At 44.4% G+C, this 15215-nt stretch overlaps 1 protein-coding gene across 1 annotated transcript in view; it reads right to left on the bottom strand.

Moving 5' to 3' along the window:
• Positions 1 to 30: 30 nt before the first annotated feature.
• The window catches only part of LOC141103781 (methylcrotonoyl-CoA carboxylase beta chain, mitochondrial-like), a 32485-nt gene continuing 17300 nt past the window's right edge, over positions 31 to 15215 (bottom strand). The window contains exons 6-12 of the mRNA XM_073593764.1: positions 14663 to 14855; positions 12424 to 12515; positions 11917 to 12073; positions 10374 to 10496; positions 8855 to 9000; positions 5868 to 5949; positions 31 to 247 (exon numbers count right to left, since the gene is read on the bottom strand). Coding sequence (XP_073449865.1) covers positions 164 to 247; positions 5868 to 5949; positions 8855 to 9000; positions 10374 to 10496; positions 11917 to 12073; positions 12424 to 12515; positions 14663 to 14855 — 877 coding nt within the window. The 3' untranslated portion in view covers positions 31 to 163. The remainder of the gene's footprint in view (positions 248 to 5867; positions 5950 to 8854; positions 9001 to 10373; positions 10497 to 11916; positions 12074 to 12423; positions 12516 to 14662; positions 14856 to 15215) is intronic.

The following is a 15215-nucleotide window of genomic DNA, read 5'->3' on the forward strand; positions in this document are numbered from 1 at the left end:
AACAAGAGGCTTTTTTTTTTTATATTGCAGCTGTATTTTTTTATATGGTATCTATAAAATTAATACAATTTAAATAAAGTTTGCCTGTTAGTTTAGAAAATACTTTTTTTATATAGAATATGTACACAATTTAAAAAGATCCCAGATTTACAACAGAAGTGTATCACATTCTCAGCACTGGAGACGAGTGGAAGGCGGCCCTTTCATACTTCCTTTGATTAATAATTTGAAGGCACTTGCTGAGAACCTGGCAAATAAAAAAATAAAAAAAGAATTAAAATTAAAATAACAATTTCATAAACAAATACAATTCCAGCGTACTCATATGTGGCAGCCTCGGCTGTGTAGTGTGACGGGTTCTATTTAACTCATCCTCCTTACAAGGTCCTGGTATCTGTACAAGGGCACGGAAGATCTATCAATATTTGTTGTAGTCTTCCTGCAGGGAGGATATTTTGCAAAAGTCCTCACTCAGATTTTTGTGTTGCTGTGTTATTCTGGATCTATTGTATTTAATTACCTGTATATACTCGAGTATAAGCCGAGTTTTTCAGCATATTTTTTTGTGCTGAAAATGTCCCCCTCGGCTTATACTCGAGTCAAGCACTTTTCTGGTGCAAAGAATGACATTTTCCGAACCAAATTTGGGGCCCCGTATCTCTGGGCCACTTGGTGCTAGGAACCCCAAATGTGGTGTGCAAAACCAGTGGAACTAGCACTACAACATATCCAAAGCTGGGGTTCCTAGCACCAAGTGGCCCCGAGATATGGGGCCCTAAATTTGGTTTGGAAAATGTCATTCTCTGCTGGAGAAAAGTGCTTGACATTTTCCGAACCGACTTTGGGGCCCTGTATCTCGGGGCCACTTGGTGCTAGGAACCCCAGCTTTGGATATGTTGTAGTGCTAGTTCCACTGGGTTTACAGACCAAATTTGGGGTTCCTAGCACCAAGTAGCCCTCAAGATGCGGGGCACCAATTCGGTCAACTGTGTCCATCTGCAGCAATGTCATTTCGAGACCCTTTGGGTCCAGAGATCCCAAATTTTGGCTGCAGCTAGGGGGGCACCTAGGAACCCTTAACTAACGAGTTTGAAGTTCAGGAGACCTATGGCTGCAAATGGGCACAGTGAGGCTGCAAATTAGCATTGTTGACCCTCTTTTCCACTTACAGTAGCTGCGCATTTCTCACCCTAGGTTTATACTCGAGTCAATAAGTTTTCCAAGTTTTTTGTGGTAAAATTAGGTGCCTCGGCTTATATTCAGGTCGGCTTATACTTGAGTATATACGGTAGATTGAACTTGCTGGACTTTAACTGGCCTTTAATTACTATCATTCCAACATTTCTGGTCAAACCAGAGCGGAACTGCAATCAAACTAACTGGACACTTTGGTGCATTTGCTGCCTGGCTACACAGATATGTGAGAGATGAGTGCATCACTAAAAAATTATCTCAAAGTGAACTGAAAGCAATATAAAAAACAGTGTACAAATACATATACGTATGAAAAGGAGTGCGCACAAAATGGTCTTAAAGTGAACGGACAACAATATGAACAGTGTACAAATACATATAAAGTAGAGTGCACAAATATGATGAACCTTTAGAGGGAAAATAGTGTATCAAATGTCATATCGACAAATGTAAAGATAACATTTATATGGATAATGTCCAAAAGAATAATGTCCAAAAAGACAAATCATTAATACTGAGAACAGATTGTGGAAGTGAGCCAAACAATAAAAATATCCAAAACGTGATTCAAAGTAGTTGACACTTGAACTGAGTATCAGTGTGGTATAGAAACACATGCCTAAACTTGCTGATAAGTGATCCACCACCAAAGAGTCAAAAGGCTTACCAGAGAGATTGAACCCAAATAAATATACATATAATGGGTCAATCAGGCTTGTAGGGCAATACAACCAGTTGGGAAACTGCCAATGCAGACATGACCTCGAGCCAGAGGACCAACTCCAACAATGAACCTCAATGGGGTAGGTATTAGACAGGAAACCGGATGGATGGTTTCTCCAATAAAATATATTTATAAAAAGGAAAAGAAGATAGGCACATAGTGTAATTCCGTTTGGAAATCGGAAATTATTTATTTGTAAAAAGGAGGAAATACACTCACATTTTAGTAAATAAAAAAAGCGCTTAGGATAAAAGACAGTGACTTCAGCAGAGCGTCTCGACGCGTTTCATCTCACATCACATCACTACACACTACAGATAGCCAGTTTATGAGATGATGAATTTGGCTGTCACTGGATTCAACCTGATGCTGCCCACCATCAACTATCAGTAAGGACAAGTGACCACAGCTTAGAAAACCCATCCCAAATCAAGTGGCGGCTCGTTGTGTATTTTTTTTTGGGGGGGGGGGGGCGCCACCCCCCTCCGCATGGTCCAGTCACTTGCTGCTCCCACCAGCCACCCCCCCCCGCAGTTGGTTGGCCCCACACTTATCCCATCTAGGTCACAGGCAGCGCTCCTCTGGGCGGCAGCTTCCCCTGCATCTCTTCCTCCCCTGCATCACGCATCAGTACGTCTCCTCCCTTCTCTCCTCCGTGCGTCTCCTCCCTCCTCCTCCTAGGTGGCCAATCCGATTGCCTCTCAGTTCGGCCAATCAGGTGACGGGTCTCAGGACCTGCTTCCTGATTGGCCCGGGAGGAGAACCAGGAAGACAATATCGAATATTCATTTGCTATTGTCACACAAGTGGGTGTGCTCGGGGGCGCAGAGCTCTGCGCCCCGAGCCCACTTTTTTTTTAAGCCTATTAGAGCCTCTGGCTCTAATCACATGCTTCAAAAAAAAAACTAACCCCATTGGAATCCATGCATCCTGCGCCCCGCATGTAGATTAGGGGGCCGGACGCCCCTGCGCCCTGCATTACGGGCTGCCACTGTTCCAATCACTACTGTTCCTTTCTGATAAGGTAGCTGAACTTACAGGTTTATTTTAATGGAGAGGGCGGAGAGGGGAGAAGAAGATGGGCAACGGGGGGAGAAGAGGATGGGCAATAGAGAAAAAGAAATGGGGGGGGAAGAAAAGATGGGTTAGGGATGAGAGGCTGGGAAATGAGAGAAGAGAGGGGGGTTATTGGAGAAAGGGGTTACACAATGCGAAGGGGAGGAAAAAGAACTAGACAATGAAGGAAGAGGGGTAAAAGCAAGAGAAAAATATGGGTGATTAAGGAGGAGCGGATGGGCAGTGGAGGGAGGAAAGGCTGGGCGATGAGGGAGAAGATAAGGGGTAAGAGGGAAAAGATGAAGGGTAAGGGAGAAAAGGGGGTAGACATGGGAGAGGGTAGGAAGGGGAACGGGGCAATAAGGGAGTGGCAGGTGGATGATGAGGAAGGAGAGGATGGTCAATGCAGGATTGTGTGATAGGGGTAGATAGGACGGGTGATTGGAAAGGATTGTAAATATGGAAGGAAGGCAAGGCAACGCAGAGTGGAGTATTGACTCTGGGAAAGGATTGGCAATGGGGAAGGGAGGCAAGAAGATGGAGGGGATGCTGAGCAATGAGAGTGGAGGAAGCCGAGCAAAGGATTGGTGATCGTAGGATGGGGTAGAGGATAAATGATGGGAAGATGTGCCATAGAGGAGGTGGAGGGTGGTGCAGGGTATAGGTTATGGGAGAGGGGAGGAGAGGGTGAGTAATGGGAGAGAGGAGGATGGGGCAAGAGAGCATGGGTGATGGGAAACGGTAGGGAAGACTGGCAAAAGGGAGTAGGCAATTACTGGCACTTGTGTAACAGCAGATAACAATAGAGTTTTGGAAGGTTCTTCTAACCTGTTTGATTGGGGGGGGGGGGGGGGGGTTCCTTATGAAGTACTCTGGAACAGTCATGCAGCATGCCCTGAGGTTAGTTGGATCCAACAGGAGCAGTTCCGCTCTGGCTTCTGCTGGTAGCTTAGTATGGTGTATGACAAAATTTAAAGATTCATAGGTTGGACTTGATGGACTTGACTGTCTTTTTTCAACCTCTCCAACTGTGTAATTATGTAACCTCTAATCACGCTATTCACAGCACTTCAATTTTTCCACATTTTGTTATGTTACAGCCTTATTCCAAAATGGATTAAATTAATTATTTTCCTCAAAATTCTACAAACAATCTCCCATAATGGCAATGTGAACGACATTTGTTTGAAACCTTTGTAAATTTAATAAAAATAAAAAATGGAAAAAGTCCCATGCACATAAGTATTCACAGCTTTTGCTGAATACTTTGTTGAAGCACCTTTGGCACCAATTACAGCCTCAAGTATTTTTGAGTATGATGCTACAAGCTTGGCATGCCTTTTTTGGGCAGTTTCTTCTATTCTTCTTTGCAGGACCTCTCAAGCTCCATCAGGTTGGATGATGAACCTTCGCCCCAGTCTGAGGTCCAGGGCGCCCTGGAGCAGGTTTTCATTGAGAATGTCTCTGTACATTGCTGCATTCATCTTTCCCTCGGTCCTGACTAGTCTCCCAGTTCCTGCCACTGAAAGCCATCCCCACAGTATGATGCTGCCACCACCATTCTTCACTGTAGGGATGGTATTGGGCAGGTGATGAGCAGTGCCTGGTTTCCTGCAGACGTGATGCTTGCCATTCAGGCCAAACAGTTCAAACTTGGTTTCATCAGACCAGAGAATTTTGTTTCTCATGGTCTGAGAGTCCTTCAGGTGCCTTTTGGCAAATTCCAGGCAGGCTGTCATGTGCCTTTTACTGAGGAGTGGCTTCCCTCTGGCCACTCTACCATACAGGCCTGGTGGAGTGCTGCAGAGATGGTTCTTCTGGAAGGTTCTCCTCTCTCCACAGAGAAACGCTTGAGCTCTGTCAGAGTCACCATCGGGTATTTGGTCACCTCCCTGACTAAGGTCCTTCTCCCCCAATCGCTCAGTTTGGCCGGGCGGCCCGCTCTAGGAAGAGTCCTGGTGGTTCCAAACTTCTTCCATTTACGGACGATGGAGGCCACTGTGCTCATTGGGACCTTCAATGCTGCAGAAATTTTGTTCAAATTTTTGGTTTCAAATTCAGTGTCTCCCTGCTATGACAGGACCTACAGAATCTCTATAGTGGTGTAATGGAGGTTGAGTCCTGAGGCAGCGACCTAGAGGAATTGAAGCCGGCTGCACCCACCACGTTCTGCAGCAAGTGGGTCTACTGTTAAAGAAAACAGATGACCAGGAGAATAGATTACAATGCTCCAACACTTGCATTATGGGCCTCCCAGAAAAAGTCAGGGGTGCTAACCCCAAACTTTTTGCTATCCCAACTCTTTGGAAGAGAATCTTTATTCTCTGCATTCGCTGTAAAGAGAGCCCACAGATATCTGTGAATTTGAGCACCACTGGATCTCAGGCTTACAGTAAAAGCATTGACTTCCGCACCATCCTTCCTGTCCACCCTGTAGCCTGAGCTCCATCCCCATTATTGAACGATACAATATGGAAAGCCTCAGAAAAAAGGCTCTCACATTGAATTGTTAATTTATCAGCTGAAACCAATATTCTAGATTGTGTGTGATATATCTCCTGGTCTAGTAGGATTCAAAGACCTACATATAATACAGGGATAGGGATCTGGAGGCTCCCCCACCATCACAGAAATGTAGTTAAACTTTTTGCATTTTGGTCATATTTTTTTTGATCATGTGACAAGCTCACTTTAAAAACTCAATGGCAGTCAATGGACCTGTACCCACCCCTAAACACTGGATCAACTTGGCAGCCACAGGAAGGAAAGGTATGGCTATTTCATGGGACTTTTTCTATAATTGTTCAGACCTGCCCAATGGTTAAATTCTAAGCAAAAAACACAGCTCCTCAAACAGTAGTTTTTTTCTTTCTCTCCAGGAATCTAGACTTACTTGTCGGGTGTCTTCAGGAAGGATAACTCCATCATCCCATAGTCTGGCCGAAGAGTAAAATGCTGAACTTTCTTCCTTTAGTCTAAAAAACCAAAGAAAAGCTAAGTATTGCATGACATTTAACACTATAAAACCGAAGCGCATATCTTCCATGGAGAAAAAAAAAATAAGAACCATCTGCACACATTTCTGTAAATTCTGGCTTAATAAATTGCTAGACAATTACCCTAAAATTTTGTCTTTACCAGGCAATGACTGAGATAAAGATGACGTTTAATCTGTTTATATTGTGCCTGCCCTGGTTCCTCCTCTCCTCCCTCATTAACCTACCAATTAAAATAAAAACGTTTTTCACAATATATCTTATGTTAGACCCTCACTGGGTCACCGCTAATTGCAAAAACAGGCAGGTCATGGCTGGTGGGAGGGACCGGCAGGGTGCTGTACATAGCTTCCTGAAAACATCACAGCATTTTGGGTGGCAGTGGCAGAACAACCAGGGTAGCAAAGGTCACACATTTGCGACCAGGCCCTGGCGCGTTCCGCCACCATGGCCCCCCCCCACCCCCCCCAAGACGTCAGGAAGGTGTCCAGCTGAGGGACCAGCTCAGTTCACACTGCTGCAACCCCAAAGTCATGTGACTGGCTTGTGATTTACTTGCAACCTTTGTGATTTAACACTGCAGTGAAAGTGCTTTGACTTGTCATGTGACTTTATGTGTCGCAGCAGTGTGAGCTGGGGCTTATGAGGGCCTCGCAATGGGAGTAAAGGACCCCGGGAGCAGTGGGAAGGGCCCTGGGCTCGGAGGGAAGGACCCCAGGACCAGAGGAAAGGACCTCAGGACTGATGGAAAGGGGCCCAATGGTCAGGGGGACCCTTCGTGGTTTCTTGCATCAGGTCCCCGAAGGTTCTAGTTATGCCTCTGTTGGGAGGAGTGATGCAAAAATCAAAATGCCTTGATGGGTGGATGTCAGTCTGAAGGAGACCACTCTAGGTAATGCCCACATGTGATGCTGGGCCTCCGTGATTGAAGGAACTGAAATCCAAAGAATGAATGAAGCGGGCCAGGTACAGTAAGACTGAGGACAAAAAGAGTTAGGTGAAGCTGGGCGTCCTCCAGCCAGGAAGGTCTATCTGATGTGCGGCAGCTTCTAATGCACATTATGGGAAACTCACTGTGTGCAGTGAAATCAGAGTAAACTATTTCAGGAGAGGAGCCTGGACAACTGTGCAAGACTGCACCATTAGCTTTAGGCTGGGTTCGCACCATTGCACATTGGATGCGGGTTGCCCGCATCCAATTCGCAATAGCAGGAGATTTTGACCGGCTCTCTATGGAGCCAGTTCACATATCTCCGCTGCGGCTCCGGTGCGAATTTGTACAGGAGCCCTGTGCGTCTTTTGGTCTGTTTCAGGTCCGGATTCAGCCAAAAATTCGGGCTAAAATCAGACCTGAAGCGGTGAACCAGGACGCACCGGACCCCTGCTGGCGATAGTGTGAACCCAGCCTTAAAGTGGAAAACCCCACAAACTGCTTTCACTTGATATATCAATAGATCACATCTTCAAAGAATATTGTAATAGAGTTTTAATTTTGTTTTGTTTTTTGTTTTTTTTGTGTTTTTTTTGGTGTTTCTGACATCCTCTTCTGTGGTGTCCGACAATGCTACAAATATGGGCTCGGTGGGGTAGGTGTTTGGCTCTTGCCATACCCAAGTTTCTTTGCATTCTTAAATCAGGAATATCCCTTCTATTGCTCTCAGACTCCTCCAAATTCCTTTCTTTTGCTGTGGTTATTGGACTTCCTGTTAGAGGTTGTTCCTTCTCCATGGTCCCACTGTATGTCAGAATGTAGCCACCCTCCCTTGCTCGCTGGATGGACTATGGCATGTGTAGTGTGCACAAAGCAGTGTACATGAACATAACTAAAGTGTACCGCTCATTCCAAACAAATGGATGTGAGAGGTTTCGATAGCTCATGGAGAACACAGTTAGAAACGCTTTCATGAAAAAGAGATTACAGGGCCATTAAGTTATGGAGAATTAGGATACCATTCAGTGTCACTTTAAGTCCTGATAAAGGGGGACTGTATAAACCTCAGAAACAAGTTGGCAGGTTTTACCTTGGATATTAATAATGGAATAAATTGATATTGGTGTGATACTCCTGTGTCCTCCAAATTCATAGTTTCTACACACAAGTGTTTTCCAAAGGCCCCAACACAGGGGTGTCCAACCCGCAGCCCACATGGGGCCCAACACAAAATAATTGTGAACTGGCCGCATTCATAGCTGCAAGTTCACAATTGGAGAGATGCCAAGGATGCAGTGTCTAGCACAGCACCTGCAGCCGGCACAGAGCTCAGGGACATCTGGAAGGAATGCCGGGGATACCAGTTTCGCAATAGTACTGGTAGCACACGCAGGGACTCCTAGGGGGAGTGCTAGGGTTGGCTGTCTCCCCCTCCCCGCCCCCCCCCGTATTTCAAATGTGCTCAACCCAAAGCCCCCTGCCCTCAACCCCACTCTACCCATAACACTGTGCCTGGCCGTCTCCCATCCCTGCACTGCACACACAGAGCACATAGTTGAAATCCGATCACCTGCCCAACTTTTTCTGCTCATCAGCTATCTTTAGGCTCTATTCACACGCCAAGATTTTGAATCGAGGGCAGAATCACTGCAATTCTGCCTGCCATTCCAAATCGCATTGAAAACGTCACAATTCTGCCTGCGATTCAAAATTGAATGCAAAGTGTGAATGAGGCCGTGTGTTTTTTTTTTTATGTGTGGGCAAGACAATTCCTCTGCTTCCAACATGGCCCAGGAGAGTCAAAAGGTTGGACACCCCTGCCCTAAGGTTTACAAGAGATGCCACGCTCTTACGGCATAAATCTCCAGGATGACTGAACAGCAGATCCCATGCCTGCCACCTATACGTTGTAAATCTTGGATTGCAAGTCAAACTTTGTCAGATGTTACATACCTGGTCAGCAAAGCAGTGAATTCTTCTCCATCTTCTGACCTATCCCCCTCCTCCAGTCTGCTAGGTGGAGCACAGTCTGCATCTACAAGACCAATTCTTGCATTCGGCCAAAGGAAGAAAAAGTTTGGCTCAAATGATCTCCCGCACTGCAGATAAAGAACAACAAAAATAAAATATAAAAAAGGGGAATTTCACCCTATGGAATAAAGATTTCAAACAACACAGAATTGGTCAAACTAACAGAGTAAGGTTTATCATTTTGTTGTATCTCTAACCAAAACTAAAAAAAACCCATTTTTTTAGGTTTGGATAGATTAGGGAACAGACATTCTTTCAGGTGGCTATTGGTGTGTCCCCAATGGGCAGATTTACCCTCTCTATTTTTCTAGGGACCAAGGTGAGCAGGACGGAAAGTGATGAGAAATTCATGATTTGGCACCAAAACAGGAGGTGAGCAGAGATCTTCCAATGGGGACACTTGTTCCGGTAACAACTGCCTAAAAAAAAAAAAAAAAAAAAAAAAAAAAAAATCCTCTCACTTTGCAGACATTTTCTCTTACTTCCTGTCATGTTTCTAGAAAGATAAATCTCTCCAAAGGAGTACAGATATAAAAAGAAAAAACGTTATCTGGGGTCATTATCATTTTATACCCCAACCAGGGCTCTGTAATGTGTGGCACAGTAAAGCCATGAGCTGTTTTTATTAAGGGACTGGAGGGGACTGGCAATACTAAAGCCGGCCATAGATTATGTGATTTTCTTTCCTGCAACCGTGGGTTGCAGGAAAGAGAATGACTCGATTTCCCCATCAATACAGTCAGTGTTGATGGGGGCACCCCTTCAGTGGAGCTATTGTACTCTCCCTGAGAGGGGGGGGGGGGGGGGGGGCACAGGGAGCCGTCCCTGCCGGGAGAACACATATAGCCGCTGGCGATAATCAAATGCTGGAAATCCAACATGCTGGTTATACCCATATTGAGTGGTGGATCAACTTGGGTACAATGAACCTGCCCATAGTTGGATCGAATTTCAGCTAGTCTCTGCTGAACCAGCCGAGATATGATCCATCTATGGCCGGCTTTACATCCGGTGTGTGAGAGATAACACCATGACAAGTCACATTTTTCTGCTGACAAACTTTCAGGCTGGGTTCACACATGCCCGGCTGCGGTTTTCTGTCCGGAGTCTGGTGCGTTTTTTTTCTCTGGTTCAGGTGCAAAATTTTAGCTTGAATTCGCACCTGAACCAGACCAAAAATCTCACAGGACTTAAAAACAGGCGGCCGACCCAGAGATGTGTGAAGCGGCGCCATTGAAAGCCGGTTCGGTTCATATTATGCAAATCGGATGCAGTTAAAAACGCATCCAATTAGCATATTTGTGAACTAAGCATAAAGGCATGAACAAAGAAACCCAAACTCTTCAATAGTTTTTATACACCATCTTCCATGCGCTGCCCCCTAGAGGAGGGGATAATTTCTCACCATTTAGTGCATTTAGGAACTTATGAGGCTACATACCATGGCAAAGCTCTCTCCTCCGTGGCATCCCCCAACCACAAGTGTGATCTTTGGCACTGAGGCACAAGCTACAGAAGCCATCATAGAGGCTTGAGCCTTCAGCCTGTTCGTCAAAACTTCTGCCTGGACAACAAAACAACAGTTATATTATTGTTCTGGAACAACCTTTCTCAAACCTTTCAACACAGAGGAACCCTTAAAATAACTTTCTGGTATCAGGGAACCCCTGCTAAAAGTGACATATCTACAACTCATGATATGTTAGTGTGATGGTCAGTGGGAAGATTGCTCATTACACTTGTTGTCATTGGGAATAATTACAGATATCTAAAAAGATCAATGGTGTCAGAGGGAACTGAGAGGCATAAATTGCTCAAGGAACCTGGTTGAGAAACCCTGTTCTAGAATAACCGTGATATAAAACACATAAGAGCTTATTGGACCTCCCATTCCAAAACTACAGGCATTAGAAGGGAGTTTCCACCTCCTTGTGGCTATAATGGCTATCACTCTTTGGAGAAGAATTTGAAGTGTGTCTGTGGCCTATTAAACCATAAGAGTATTTGTGAGTTCAGGTATTGGATGAGAATACTTGTCTCGCAATCAGTGTTCCAATTATCCCAAAGGTGTTCAGTAGGGTTGAGGTCAGGGCTCTGTGCAGGACACTTCAGTTCCTCCACACCAAACCAAGTCTTTATGGAGCTGGTTTGTACACAGGGCACAGTCATGGCCAGAACAGAAAAGGACTTTCTCCAAACTGTTAGCACAAGGTTGGATTCTCTAAAATGTCTTTGTATGGTGTCTTGCACTTGGCATTCCAAAGGCATTCAGTACGGTTGAGGTCAGGACACTCAAGTTCCTCCACACCAAAGTTGTCAAACCATGTCTTTATGGAGCTGGCTTTCTACACAGGGGCACAGTCATACTGGAATAGAAAAGGGCCTTCCCCAAACTGTTTGTACAAGGTTGGAAGAACACAATTGTCAAAAATATCTTTGTATGCTGTACCCTTCACTGGAAACACCTGAACACAATTATTTGGAGGGCGGTCAACATACATTTGACCATATAGGTAGGTGTGAAGGTTAGGCATCCACATACTTTTCGCCATACTAAATATATTAGTGTCTGAAAAAGATCATGGCAGTTGCAGTATGAGGATAAACATTTAGATATACTTTCATAATGAAAGGGCAATGCAACCCATTACCACAACCAAGATGCTTAGCGGCCATCCAGAGTGCCTGCACAGTGGGTTTGCGACATCTCCCCACCAAATCTGCATAGAGTTTGTATTTTCTCTCTGTTTGGGTTTGCTACCTTCAGCCACCAAGAGCAAGAAAAGCAAGCTCACATAGGGCTGAGGATAGTATCTATACCTCCATGTGACAGCCCTGGTGCTTGTACCAGTGCTATAACATGGGGGCTGGGAGAGGAAAGGGAGCGAGTCATATGTTCCTCTATGCCTGAAAGTAACGGGTGCTGTGAGATGGGGGGGGGGCATTAAATCTGATGCCCCACCCCTGCACTGCAGCATGCATACCTTTGACAGACTCAGTGGAAGGGGTTCCTGAGAAGTTGTATTTTGAAGAAAAAGCAGAGGGATGTTGCGCTGGTTACAGAGCTGTACAAAATGGCTTCCTTTCAGTGCAGCATCATGGGCAAGTGCACCATTGCTAGCTACAATTCCAACCAAATATCTGGAAAAATAAAGAAAAAATTAAGCCCGACACCATGACACACTGGGTGAAACACCAAGCTCAAGAAAAACTGGCATGTCCTTTCTGGCACAATCATTTTTTATTGTAGTAATAAAAAAAAACATTTTTGCAAATAGTCACCCGCGCAGGGTGTATAGTGCAGTAAGGAAAACAAAGTACTGGCATGTCCTTTCAAACATAATGAAGTGCTGTATGTTTCTGAACTACAGCTACTGAAATTATCTGCAAACAGTTGCACTATAAAAAAAAAAAAAAAAACAAAAAAAACAAAAACAAAAAAACACACACATCTTCAAGATGGTCTCAAAACCAAAAATGTGCACACATACCCTTCAATGGCAGCAAATCCGGTCACCAGTGTTGTTCCATAATCGGCTTTGAATTCTAGAAATTTACTGCCGTCTACAAGGCGACTTAGAATCTGCAAAGAGTTCTAATCAGTGAAACCACTATACATACATTGTATATCACACACAAACACATATACACACACATTTTATATATATATATATATATATATATATATATATATATATATATATGACACATATACACACACAAAACAATGCAAAACATATGTGCTCTGGTGGACCCTCTGCTGCACCCATTTTCTCAAAGTCAAAGTTAGCATAAGCATAGCCATACTCCATGCCCCACATTTGTGTGCCAATACCTAACAGCCTGCAAGTGATAGCTATCGGAGGAACTTTACAATTTCCAAGGGCACAATGGAAACATCTAAAACCAGCACTGTGCCCTACAGGCATGTGCCCATGTAAGTAGCCATGTTTGCTTTAATGTAAGGAGGAGCTTCAGTCAGGTTTCAAAAAATGAAGTTAGCAGCTACAAATACTGTAGATTCTGACTTTTCTTTCACAATATAATTTTTTTTTTTTTTGTTGTTTTAAGGCACACTCACAAAACAGAAAACAGTGAACAGTCGCCAAGGCCAGTAGCTAAGAGTGGTTTAAGAATGACAACATGTATAATCACAAACTAACAGGCCTCTTACATGGTATAAGTAGTAAGAACAAAGAGACAAAAAAAAAAAAAAAAAACCCAGGTGAAGGTGCCTCGATATTATTACAATTGAATAGAGTAATAGCGAATCATGCGGCTCTCAATGGTTAAAGTCTAAAATATGCGCTAAGTAAGCAATATTTTAGAAATCAAGCTGTAGAACATACCATGCAGTACCGGAGATTGACCTATGTTTATTTATGAGAATAAAGTCTGATATCCTCTCAGGGACCAAAAAAAATTGAAAATACTGAAAAAAAAAAAAAAAGAAGAAGGAAGAAGAGGGAGGTGGGGGAGGAGAGAAAACCATCTTGTAAGCCTGATGCACAAAAGAGCTCTACCCCCACCCAAAGACCGATAAGCTATGCCATCAAAAAAAAAAAAAAAAAAAAGGAGAAAAATAAAAATTTGACCACGAAAGTATGGCCAGAGAGCACTTAACATACTCAGCATACTGGCATCTGGCAGTAGATAACTGAAAATATAAAACAAAAAGAAAGGGAAAAAAACACCACAAAAACAAGAGGAAGAGTAAGAAGAAGAAGCCGAAGAAAAAGGAGTCACAGAGAAAAAAGTAAGCAGAAGGTAAGCCCCGCCCCAAGGAATTCAAGGCCATCACTGGTAGGCTTGACAGAATTTCCTATAGGTCCAGAAAGCACAAAGGCGGGCTCATCGCTGGAAACTGGTCCAACCAGGGCTACCAGTCCCTAGTGTCCGCGAGTATTGCCGCAAGCCTCTCTTACGTCAACGTGCCATGCACCCGTCGCTTCACCTCCTCAAAAGAGAGGAGAGGTGTTTTGCATGCCTTCGCAATGGTTCGTTTAATAGCCATAAAAATATGTGCCTTGCCAGGATACTTTCCCATTTTGTTCTGCTCATACGCAAGCCGCACTGCGCAATCTGAATGGTCCCGCAGACTCCTCGTGGGATCTGTGATGTATCCTAGGAGGTTGCAGGCAGGGAAGGGATGACCGAACTTCCACTCCATTCAGTGGAAATGGAAGCATGTACCAGTCAAAACTAGGTAGCCGCTCCCCCTTCAAAAAATGTTTTCAGATATGTTAAAGGAAAGGGGGGGGGGGGGTAGCATAACTTCTGTTTTTGAGTGAAGTTCCCCTTTAAGCCAATTTCTTTTCTGAAAATAGTAGGGAAGGGTTAAAGCCTCTGTTTGGTTTCCTATTACGGTCTGTGTTGCAACTGAAATGATATCCCCTCACTTCCTGTCCCAATGACACCTTGTCACAGTTGGTGTTGCCAGGACAGACAGTAGGGAGAAATCTCCCCTAAGGGGAACCACAGAGCAATAGATTTACTAAAACTCAAGAGTGCGAAATCGGGTGGAGCTCTGCATAGAAACCAATCAGCTTCCAGGCTTTGTTGACAAAGCATAATTGAACAAGCTGAACTTAGAAGCTGACTGACTACCATGCACAGCTGCACCAGATTCTGAGTGCTCCAGTTTTAGTAAAGTGTAGTAAGTTGTGCCCGTAGATTGTAATATTTTTGATAAATTCCTCAATTTTATATTATTAAATCTGATTCACTCACCAGTTTTATGTCCAGGGTGCAGCTGTAGTCCCTCGGTGCGAGCCCCGCTAATTCACGTGTGTCATAAAGAGGATCTTCGAAGTCGGCACAGCCATCGGGTGGAGGATCAAAGTTTAGGGTAGAAATGATGAGTCGGGCGCAGCTGTACGCTTCCTGTTCTGTAGCTGCAAAATGATCGACACAACCGCTGACTCTAGGCAGAGAATGGAGACAACGCTTAACATAGAAGAGTGAATGTCATTATAAGTGTACACAGGACATGGGCCGCCTACACTCAACCATTGGGAACTACAAGTTCCAGCATGTCCTACCAGCCAGGAGCATTCACTGTGTATGCATGTTCACATAGACTGAATACCAGGGACGTGCGGTGAGGTCAGTGGCTGGTGGGACACTGGCTAGTATCAGAGCCAGATACACACAGGTTACATACGCCACAAACGTTCGCACGAGAGCAATAATTCTAGCACTTATCTCTGTGCTGCTTCTCCTATTACTATCCAGTCACACGTTAGAGCAGGTCCAGGGCAACCTGGGCTCAGAGGAAGTGGTT

Source organism: Aquarana catesbeiana, linkage group LG07 (genome assembly GCF_042186555.1).
Source record: "Aquarana catesbeiana isolate 2022-GZ linkage group LG07, ASM4218655v1, whole genome shotgun sequence".
NCBI lineage: Eukaryota > Metazoa > Chordata > Amphibia > Anura > Ranidae > Aquarana > Aquarana catesbeiana.